General features: G+C 40.5%; 1 protein-coding gene across 3 annotated transcripts; it reads right to left on the bottom strand.

The window, feature by feature from the left end:
* Positions 1-7,453: 7,453 nt before the first annotated feature.
* Positions 7,454-11,658, bottom strand: TOMM5 (translocase of outer mitochondrial membrane 5). 3 transcript variants are annotated; one of them, XM_016960893.3, is made up of 2 exons: positions 11,324-11,658; positions 7,454-7,968 (listed from the first exon to the last, which is right to left on the bottom strand). In XM_016960893.3, the coding sequence occupies exons 1-2, from the start codon at positions 11,563-11,565 to the stop codon at positions 7,914-7,916; spliced, it is 297 nt and encodes a 98-aa protein (XP_016816382.1). In that variant the 5' UTR covers positions 11,566-11,658; the 3' UTR covers positions 7,454-7,913. The 3 variants fall into 3 exon arrangements, with proteins under 3 accessions (XP_016816382.1, XP_003951480.1, XP_009454910.1); XM_003951431.5 differs by having other exon boundaries at positions 11,445-11,655; XM_009456635.3 differs by lacking the exon at positions 7,454-7,968 and having other exon boundaries at positions 11,272-11,658.
* Positions 11,659-11,954: the final 296 nt, after the last annotated feature.

Genomic DNA, 11,954 nt, shown 5'->3' with positions numbered 1-11,954 from the left:
TCACATAGTCACATGATAAATAGCAGAGCTGAAACTATAATCTAGGACATTGAAATCCTAATTCTAGTATTCTTTCCATGTAGACAGATCTCTACTTTCCAACAACCCACAATTTTTACATCACATATCGCTGTCCCTAAATCATTTTGTTCACCGAATTTATACTTGAATATGTAAGCTGATTAGTGAACATTTCAAGTGACTGTATTTCAAATGCAGTATTATCTTTGTACATCTGTTTATGTAATAGTTTCTTTCTTTTTTGCATTTTTGGCCTCTATATACTTAAGTGGAAATGAAAATACCCCGCACTTGAACAAACGTGGGAGTTAGGGGCCCCGACACCTGCACAGTCACAAATCTGCATGTAACTTTGACTCCCCAAAAACTTAACTACTAATAGCCTACTGTTGCACAGAAACCTTACCGATAACATAAAAAATAGATTAATATGTATTTTGTATCATTATCTATTATATACTGTATTCTTACAACACAGTAAGCTAGAGAAAATGTTAAGAAAATCACAGAGAGAAAAAGCATTGACAGTACTATACTGTATTTATTTAGATTCTAAGTTTAGGTTGTCTGTTTACAAGATTAGTCGTGTCTGAAATCAGAGCAACTACAGCTGCAGACCTCAATCTATAGTACATATCAAGAATTCAACTTTTTCCTTTAATGTCATGACTTTTCTCTGCTTCCTGGGAGCACTTCCAGCATCACTAGTGGCACTCTGTATAGATCCCATGGAGTTATTCAAAGTTTTGTGGTATGGTATTAAACACAAAAAATACATGAGACAGAGAGGGATCGCTTTTACTTTGATTTGCAATTTACTGGAGAGAGGAACTGCTCATGCAGAGATGAGTGTCACATGGCATTTTAAGTGGATACCTGTAACACTTGAGCTCCCTGCAGCGGCAACAAGAGGTGGCTATGGACTTACTGTATTACACTATTACAAAAGATAATTTTATGCAGTTATGATTTAATACTGCATCTTTCTCTTGACCTCAAATTGTGCTATGTATGGTCTGTGTACATAAGTTTTGATAAATCTTAATTTTTTATAATAGATGTGTACATTTTATGAGTAAGACTACAATCTACATATATTTTATGCATTCATGACATCCTTTATCTTAAATTTTTTCAATATTTCTAGACTACATATGTGTGCTTTTTTCAAATTGTTGCAAATCTCCGATTTTTCAACGCATTTTTTGAAAAAAATCTGCACGTAAGTGGACCTGTGCACTTCAAATCTGTGTTGTTCAAGGGTCAACTCTACTATTACTAATGTGACTGAGAAAAAGATGAAAAACTATTAGACACGCTTAAAGTAGATCTTTTTAGCCTTATAATGACTGTTGGACTAAAACCAGCTGTGTTTTATTTCTGAAGGAAAGAAACAATTTAAGAACATATTTCATAACTCTGAAAATATTTCGTATGTTTAAAAGACAAAGTGCATAAATGATTTTGAATGTTTTACATCTCAGTAACAAGTATATTCAACTTTTATATATGTGATTTCTATGTTTTGTGTACTTATGCTAAAGTAGGCAACTGACACCACATAGGCATATCTGTAATACTGAGCATACACAAGTAGCATGTAAGTAGCAGCTGTTCACTGTCTCCTGGGTGATGTCCATAACACAGAGTAAGGAAAAGGTCTTGTGTTTTATCTCAAATTTATTATGACAAATTTCAAAAAATACGTTATTAAAGGTTGTTCTTGTGTAGTGGAATTTGGAACTGCAGTATACACAATAGCCAGCAGATGTCAGAATGGAATCTCTTAAGACTCAAGTATGAAAACACAATAAATAACAGGAGTTTCTGGAAGGACTGAGGCTTTCTTGCTCTTCTGTGCACAACACACTTCAGTCACACTGGTCTTTCTCCCTCAAATACATCTGCTTTAACACTTTTTCAAAGATGCCCCGCTCTATCTGGCCAATTCCTATTCACCCAAACCTTACTTTATGTGTCTCTTCCTAAGGGAGTCCTCCCTACTGCCTCCCAGGCTCAAAATCGAACCCATTATTTTCCCCTTGAAACTTGTTCCTTACTTCAGCGAGTGGCACCGTCAACCCTGCACTTAAACCACAAATCAGGGAGTCTTCTTTGATGCCTTTCTTTCCTCACTACACGTATCTAAATAAATGCTGAGCTGCTCATATACCCCTCTGACCTCTCCTTCAAATACAGTACCCATATTGCATCCAATATTGTTTTAAGTGGACAATTCTGAACTCCCCACCTTGATCAACATGATCTTTGCCTGACACTCCCTTTACCTAGTCACCCTAGATAACCTGGACCTATCCCTTCAGGTTCCTTTAAATGTCATGTTTTCAGGTAAGTTCTCTCTGAGCCTCCAGCAAGGTTTTCAGGTCTTTGAGATATTTACTCACATGGCATCTTATGGCAGATTATAGACCTCAAAAAGGCAGTCCCCCTGCCCGTCCATATCCTCAACTCCTAGCACAGTGCCTGGCACATAGCAGGAACTCAGTAACGCTGATGAATGAATTTGTAATCTCAGGGCTTTGATCTATGATAAAATGAACATCTTTAAAGTAATAAAAGTGATTTGGTGACCATTTCACACTTAGCCAAATTTTACTCTTTACTTTAGAAGGTGTCCTGTAGGACAAATCCGGCCAGCCATCTTTTCTGTAAATAAAGTTTATTGGGACACAGCCACACCCACTCATTTGCATATTGTCCCTGGCTGCTTTCATACTACCAACTGTAGTTGGCAGTTGAGAGATCGTAAGAGCCCACAAAGCCTAAAATATTTACCATTTGCCCCTAACAGAAAGCTTGCCAACCCCTGCTTTAGTGGCTTGACGACTGAGCTACATGCAGAATTTATGACATGATCAAGCTATAAAAGCAAAATAGAGTAAGAAGACTGGTGCCTGGATCTTATAAGAGACAAGCTTAGCTCAAGCAAAGAGGGGGAAGAGAACAAGAAGTCCTGATTCCTGTACTTGTTCTTCATTCCAAATGTAGGCCCAAACTTTCCAGCCTGTGAACTGCTGAACACGTTAACTGTAATGCTAACTTACTCCACAGAAGTACTATAAAGAGCAATGATAAAGCAGTTTTTTTTTTTTTAATGTTGCACTGACAGCAGGAAGTACACTACCTTAACTTAGGAGCAGCATTCCTACTAAGCTGGTAACCTGTTTGTGGAGAATAAACATTTTTCACTATCCCCATTTCTTTCAACGTACCCCTTTCAAGAGTTTACCAAACTCAAATTTGCTATGGTTCTTTCTTATTTCATGTTACATATTCAAACAAACAAACTGTATATATCTCCCCAACTGTTTCTTAATGTACTATTTCAGAACTGCTTATTCCAAGTATTGAACCCCTCTGTGGCATTTATGGCCTGAAAGTTAAAAAGCTGGTCACAAAAACTGAACCATCACATTTTCTCTTACTCCAGCCTGAACATACACTAGAATCCAGGGTAACAATTACACTATTTTCCTCCAAGAAAAGCATGTAAGGATGGGGTACAAGGAATAAATAAACATTAAAAGTCCCCTGGATAAGCACAGACTGACTAGAAATAATTTTTAAAAAAAAAAAAAAAAAAAAAAAAGTCCCCTAGGCCTTGGCCAGCTGCTACTCATTGGCCACTGAAACTTGCAGTCTCAACCTCTCCACCTGTAAAATGGCATTATTACTGATTGGTTAAGGCTATTTTTAGATAATGAACTTAAGTGTTTGGTAAGTTTGAAGTTTGTATACAATTAGAGGATGAGTATGCTATCTCAGAGCACCTGGAAATAGGAATGAGATCTATCTATGCTGTGAATGCCAGCACAAATCACTTCTAAATGCCTTATACCAAAGACTAGCCATTAATAACATTTACCAAATGTCAAGCAATTGTGCCAGCTGCTCTTCTTGCATTTTTTCACTTAATCCTTACGACCCTTTGAAGTAGACAGATGTTTCTATTATCCTAATTTTATAGTTAAAGAAAATGAGATTTGGAGCTCACTTGCTGAAAATCACCCATCTCGTAAGTATTGGAGCCAACATTCAAAATCAAGTCTGCCTGTCTAAAGCCAGTATTCATATGACCACAGTGCCATACACTACACCTTCTTAATTTAAGAAATAAATACAAAACCACAGAATTAAAATACATGCTTTCCAGGTTAAGATGGTAGATGAAGCACGTATACCTACCTCCACTCCCTCCCAAAAATCCCATTAAATGACGGTAAAGGTTTTTGTTTTAAGATATAAACCTAAAAGGATGGAAGAAAAGAGGAAACAGGAATAAAACGTTAGAAGCTGGAAAATAGGTAGATCAACAGTAAATAATGTAGTAGACTCTGAAAAACTGAATTCTGAGCCAGCGGTAGAAAAAGAAAAAAGCCCACAAGAACCCCCAAACAACAACAAAAACTCACAACCTAATTTATGTCATGGAATCCCTAAAAGGCTCAGAAACTAGTGGCTTCAGGTGCCTCTAGCAATAAGGGGTAGAAGGGTAGACATTAAAATAAGAATTGGTGCAAGGTTTAAGTAATCAGATGCTCTCTGCAACTCTATGCGGCAAAACAGTCTCCATTACACAGTACCCTCTCAAAATGATAGGTTTTTTTTTTAGGCCAGGTGCAGTGGCTCACACCTGTAATCTCAGCACTTTGGGAAGCTGAGATGGGCGGATCACCTGAGGCCAGCAGTTCGAGACCAGCCTGGCCAACATGATGAAACACCATCTCTACTAAAACTACAAAAATTAGCCAGGCATGGTGGTGTGCGCCTGTAATCCCAGCTACTCAGGTGGCTAAGGCACAAGAATCGTTTGAGTCAGGGAGGCAGAGGTTGCAGCGAGCCAAGATCGTCCACTGCACTCCAGCCTGGAGCAAAACTCTGTCTCCAAAAAATAAAAAGTTTATTTTCTGAAAAGGGTAAAATAGAAGGTCTCTAGATTATGGGATGCCAGGCAGTTTGGGCAGAGGTACTATACTCAAAACAGAGACGCAGTGAGCAAATGCATACTGGATATTGAAACACACACACACACACCTCTCTGTCCTGAGCCTCACCACAGCCCTATTCCTTTGAATCCCAGAATGCTGGCAGGGCCTCATTCAGCACTTGGGAGATTGGAAGAGTCTTTGTTCTCTGAGCAATGACCAGCTCAATAGGGAATAACTAAAGATACAGACGCAAAAAGTTTTCTCAACAAAAATGGCCCAATAGATGGCCCTTTGGCAAAGTTCAACATCAACAAGCTCCACTCCAGGCCTTTCATCCATGTTAGTTCCCAATTTTTAAGTGTGAGCAGACAACCAAGGAAAGCATCTAACATGAAACAAAAAAAGAGAAAAGCAATTACAGATAAAATAGAATATAAAGGAAAAAGAAAACATTAAAAGTACTATTGTTCTAAAAAGAGAGCAGAAGGAAAAAGAAGGGGAGGAAATCAATAAAAACCTATAAGCATTCATTGGTGGGTGCTACAAATTAATACGACTGAACTCATGGAGACAGAGTAGAATGATGGTTACCCGAGGCTAGGAAAGGTTAGGGGAGGAATGCAGGGATGGCTAATGGGTACAAAAATATAGTTAGATGTAATGAATAAGTTCTAGTATTTGATAGCATAATGGGTGATTACAGTCAATAATAATTTACTGTACATCTAAAAATAACTAAAAGTATAACTGGAATGTTTGTAACATAAATAAATTATAAATGAGGTGACAGATAATCCCGTTATCCTGATGTGATTATTAGGCACTGTATGCCTGTATCAAAATATCTCATGCACCCCATAAATATATACACTTACATACCCATAAAAAATAATATAATTATTTTAAAACCTACAAAATTTGAGAAATAAAGATACAAGTTTCAAGTTTAAATAGGTTCACCAAGTGCCCACCACAGTGTATTAAAATAAACACACACTAAATGATGTCATCATGGAATATAAGCATACTAGGAACAAAGATCCTTGTTTCTCAGGAAGAAATACTTAGTCCCACAAAAAAATCAGGAATCAGAATGATTTCAGATTTCTCAGCAGCAACACTGAAAGCTAGAGGCTTTGCTTTAAAATTCTGAAGGAAAATGATTGCTAATCTAGAACCCTATATTCATCAAACTATAGAATAAAGACATTTTTAAGGCCAGGCACAGTGGCTCATGCCTATAATCCCAGCACTTTGGGAGGCTGAGGTGGGCAGATTACCTGAGGTCAAGAGTTTGAGACCAGCCTGGCCAACATGGCAAAACCCTGTCTCTACTAAAAATACAAAAATTAGCCAGGCGTGGTGGCACGTGCCTGTAATCCCAGCTACTTGGGAGGCTAAGGCAGGAAAATCGCTTGAACTGGGAGGTGGAGGTTGCAGTGAGCCAAGATCATGCCACTGCACTCTAGCCTAGTTGACAGAGCAAGACTCCGTGTTAAAAAAAAAAAAAAAAAAAAAAAGACATTTTTAGACCAGCAAGGTCATTCACCTCCTATGCCACCTTTCTCAGGAGGACACTGCCAGAGAAAACAGGCTCCATCAAACAAGGGAGTAAACCAAGACCAAGACACTAGGTAACAGAAAACGAGATATAATAAGAGAGAAGAAAAGGAATTCCCGGACAATAGTGAAGGGAGTTCCCAGAATATAGTCACACATCAGGCATAGAGAAGGGAGTTCCCAGAATATAGCCACACACATCAGGCATAGAAGGCTATCAGTCCAGTCAGGGGCAGGTCAGAAGACTCCAGGAAACGCTTACTCAGGAAAATGAAACAGAGTACCTAATAAAGCTGATTGCTGTGAATGATTTAGATAAATGGCAAAAAGTTTAGTTGATTTAGTGGAAATTCCATAGAAAAACCAAGCCTAGAAAAAAACAAAAAGATACACAGCAAAAGAAAACCAGGTACTATACTCAGAATCCTAATGATACTAATCTACTCAAGATCACACTACGTTATCCTTTGGAAGGAAGAGATGACAAGATACGTGTGAGTGATGGCGCTAAGGACAGGAAAGAGACCTAAATCCCAATCACGACCGTCACATTATTTAGAGACAAAAAGGTAAATACCAATAAAATCAGCTAAAAAGAGGTGTATGTAGTTGCTCCTGGGGAGAAGGTTAAGGACTATCCCCCCTCCACTCAACAAACTTGGAGAACTATTTGGCTTAAAAATATAGTACTTTTTCCTTTGGTAGTATTAATATTTCATATACTCAGCATCAAGCAGTAATGCTACCTTTCATTAAGACTGCCTGGCAATAAAACACAATGACACTTCATCAGGATTGGCAAATTCTCTAGTCCAAAACAAGATGAACTTACTGAAGCTTGCAATAATCTCAATATAATACAAGTCTCACTAGTGATTGTTGGTTTGCAGCAAAAAGTAGGATAAGAAAAATAGAAACCCAACTTTTCTTAATTGATATGTTTATTAAAAACATAGACTAATAATGATCCTGTGCTTAAATGTCATTGTGGTTGTGTGCTGATTTCCACAAAACATAAGAGACTCTTCACAAATACACTCTGGGCAGAAGAAAAAGGTAAACAGAAATGACTGACAAGACAGTGCCATTTCAGACACAGCTCCCTTAATACTTGCTAGAAAACGGAGTTTGACATTATTTACAATTATACCAGTATTGTCAGAGGCCAAACGTCACAGGGATAAGGGTACACCAGATCACGAGACATCGTTTCATACTTCCCAAATAGTTTTATATTTTAGCTTTGAAGGTCAGTTACCAGAGCCAAACTTGTTCTTAACAAGCAGAATTTTATGTCCATTCAAAGAGTCTCTTACACCTTTCTGGGCCTATTCACTTGCAGAGAGGAGTCGAAACTGTAACCAGGCTCTTCATATCGTGCATTCATATGTGATGTCCTGTCTTCATATGCTGTCCAATTTCTTTAAGATAAATGGAGCTGAAAGAAAAACAAATCTAAAATTAGTTTTCAAATCTATTAGCCCATAGGCTACATTATAGAATTATCAGGTTTATTCAACATGTTTTTGAAAATAACCCCAAGTGATGGTCAAGCATGTGCCTGTACAGCCCAGCAAAAGGGACTAGTTGCCTTCCAAAGCAGCCCATTCCACTGTCATTCAGCTATTATTGTAAATTTCATTCTTATACTACATAAAACCTTTTCTCCAGATAGTTTGCCCCTTAGGGCCATAAAGTATAAATCCAATTCTCTTTCAAATGACAATCCTTTACTCTAGCGATTTATTTTAACTGTAAAAGGAACAAAACTCTAGAGGAAACAAATGGGCATTTTTCACCTTTAAAAACTCATTTGAAAGGCAGAGGATATGGGAAAACACTGAACTAGAGAACCGGAAGAGCTGGACACCTATTTTGGGTCTCTTACTGATTAGCTATATATCACTTAACATACTCTAGATCACATCTGATACAGTCCTACCTCAGTCATTAAGAGGGTCTAATAAGATCATGTACATAGAAATGTCTAGAAAACTAAGTGTCGACATATAGATCTAAAGAAGTGATATTACTGTCCTGTGTAAAAGTGTTGTGACCAAAAAAAAGCTACCCAAATCACCTTCTTTCTCAATACTCATACTAATAGAATTTTGTTAACATTATTTTATTTATTTATTTTTTTCAGCCTCCTGAATAGTTGGGACTATAGGCACATGCCACTATGCCTGGCTAATTTTTGTATTTTTTTAAAAGACGAGGTATCACCATGTTGCCAAGGCTGGTCTTGAACTCCTGAGCTCGAACAATCTGCCCGCCTCAGCCCCGCAAAGTGCTGGAATTACAGGCATGAGCCACTGCGCCCAGCTCAATTTCTTAATATTAAACTGAAGACACTGAGATCTGTCAGAAGCTGATAAAGTCAGCAGTATATCCAATTTTTCCTACTAATTCTTAACGACAGAAAAAAATCCATGAAATGATCAATGGATAAGCAAAATGTGATACATCCTTCCAACAGAAACTTATTTAGCTATCAAAATGAAGTTCTGACACATGCTACAACATGGATGAATCTTGAAAATGTTATGCTAAGTGAAATAAGCCAGACACAAAAGGCCATGCATTTGACAATTTCATTTAAATGAAATATCCAGGGCCAGGTGTGGTGGACCACACCTGTAATCCCAACACGTTGGGAGGAGGAAATGAGAAGGATTGATCGAGCCCAGTAGTTTGAGACCAACCTGGGCAGCATAATGAAACCTCGTGTCTACAAAAAATAAAAAATTAGCAGGGCGTGGTGGTGTGTGCCTGCAGTCTCAATTACTCAGGAGGCTGAAGTAGGAGGATCACTTGAGCCTGGGAGGTCGAGGTTGCTGTGAGCCATGATCACTGCAGCCTCCACCTCTGCACACTAGCTTAGGCAACAGAGCAAGACCGTCTCAAAAAAAAGAAAAAAAAAATCCGGACTAGACAAATCCATAGAGAAAAAGTAGATTAGTCGTTGTGAAAGGCTGGAGAAAAGGGGGAAATGGGGTAACAATGAATTCGTATGGTGTTTCTTCTAGGGGGAAGGAAAATACTGTCAAATTGTGATGGCTGCACAACTGACTGCTAAAAACCACTGAATTGTACACCTTAAATGGGTATATTGTATAATATACAAATTATATTTCAACTTAAAAGTGAAAATAAACAATTCATATCAAATACAAAGGTCACTGAGAAGCAGCAAATATTTCACTGGCAGCTAGATCAATGAAAAAGGCAGGAGGCAGGAAATAAGTAAATTTGGGAGTTGCAAGAAGCTGTTGAATTAGGATGATACGGGTGTTTCTGTTCCCCAAGACTCGCTCTTCTGTGAAAGCAGAGTAATACCATAGACAGTGAAAGAGACACAGAATAAGGGACATCTCAGTATCAGTGAGCTCTGGCCTAAGCCCAACATGAGCCTTCAATAGGATGACTTTGGTATGGCCTTCATTTATTTGAACCATCCCTGCCGCTCCATCCAGACTGGCTGGCCAATAATATACAGCAAGGAACAATGGAAAGGATACTGAATTGAGAACGAGAAGGCAGGGCATTCGAGAACTGATCATAAAGCTGCTTCCAGTTCTTATATTCAGTGTTCCTATAACTCTGATACCTTCCTTCCTTGCTAAGTCCCCTCTGAAAATCAAGTTCTCATTTGTAAAATGATATAAAGAATCTTAGGCCCTGCCTCCCTCAAAGGTCCACTGTCAAGACTATATAATGGGAGTAACTTCCTGTCAATTGTAAAATATAGAAAAAAAAACCTCAAATATTTGCATTAATCCTATAGACTCATATTCTTTTTTCCCATTTTTTCCAAAAACCTAATGACTCACTTCACCCTCTATACAAAGAAACAGAAATGAAGCAAAACTTTTTGGATTTCAAAGGTCAGCACTTTTGAAAGGGAAGGAACCCGGCCGCTGGTTCACGCCTGTAATCCCAGCACTTTGGGAGGCTGAGGCAGGTGGATCACCTGAGGTCAGGAGTTCGAGACCGGCCTGGCCAACATGGTTAAACACCCATCTCTACTAAAAATACAAAAATTAGCCGGGCGTGGTGGCGCGCGCCTGTAATCTCAGCTACTCGGGAGGCTGAGGTGGGAGAATGGCTTGAACTCGGGAGGCAGAGGTTGCAGTGAGCCAAGACTGCGCCACTGCACTCCAGCCTGGGCAACAGGGCGTGACTCTGTATCGAGAAAAAAAAAAAAGAAAAGAAAAGAAAAGAAAGGGAAGGAAGCTGGTACTGAGTTAAGAGTTCTGGATTTTAGGTGAAGATCATTCACTGAATCGCTGAGTGACCTTTGGTCAGCCTTCCCAAGAAGGCTGTTTCTTCCTTCTAGAACTCTGGTTCTGTTTCTCTGTTTCTCCGTCTGCAAAAACGAGGGAGTTCCTCTAGGGATAATTACTTGAGCTCTTTCAGCTCAAACATTCTTTTTTTTGAGATGGAGTCTTGCTCTGTCACTCAAGCTGGAGTGCAGTGTCGCGATCTCGGCTCACTGCAACCTCCGCCTCCTGGATTCAAACAATCCTCCCACCTTAGCCTCCCGAGGAGCTGGGATTACAGGCGCCCGCCACCACGAACTCCTGACCCCAAATGATCCGCCCGCCTCGGCTTCACAAAGTGCTGGGTGGGATTACAGGTGTGAGCCAACGCGCCCGGCAGCTCAAACATTCTTCAAGCTGGGAGAACCAGGATGATTAAACACGCGCGCCGGCCACCACGTGCACTTCAGTGCCCGGACCCTGACCCGCAGACCTCAAACCGCGCATATGCCCGTCGCCTTCAACGCGCACCCTCCTTGCTCCCCGCTACCGTTCAGCTCAGTTCGAAGGCCCCGATGACCCCTTAGAGTTAAGGGGTGCCCGTCGGTGAGCTCCCCGCTGGTCTCACAGTCACAGCCCGGGAGACACTCACTGACTCGCAGCAGGGCCACGTAGATGAGAAAGTTCCGTATGGAGGAGATCACATCCTCGCGCATCTTCCGTTTCATCTCCTCCGGGTCCAGCTTCGGCGCGAAGCCCTCAATCCGGAACATCGCGGCTCTGACTTAGCAGCTTCCAGCCGCCGCGCTCTGCTCTCCACAGTGGCCGCCTCGCGCCCGGAACTCGGCCTATCCTCACTTCCTGTTCCCGCCCTCTCGTTGCCACACTCGACGATGGATGCCTGCACGGGACAATCCACGTCCTGACCCAGCGGATCTGAAGTGCGGTGTGAAGCGGGCGGCCGCAAGCTCAGCAACGCAGGCTCTGGTTTCTCCACGCTGTCTTTAATAACATCTGTCATACAAAAATCAGCCCGGCTCGGTGGCGCGTGCTTATAATCCCAGCTACTCGGGAGGCTGAGGCAGGAAAATCGCTTGAACCCAGGAGGGGGATGTTGCAGTTAGCCGAGATCGCGCCACTGCGCTCCAGCCTGGGCGACAGA

Source organism: Pan troglodytes, chromosome 11 (assembly GCF_028858775.2).
Source record: "Pan troglodytes isolate AG18354 chromosome 11, NHGRI_mPanTro3-v2.0_pri, whole genome shotgun sequence".
In the NCBI taxonomy this organism is placed as follows: Eukaryota; Metazoa; Chordata; class Mammalia; order Primates; family Hominidae; genus Pan; species Pan troglodytes.
This window is presented reverse-complemented; position numbering and strand designations above follow the sequence as displayed.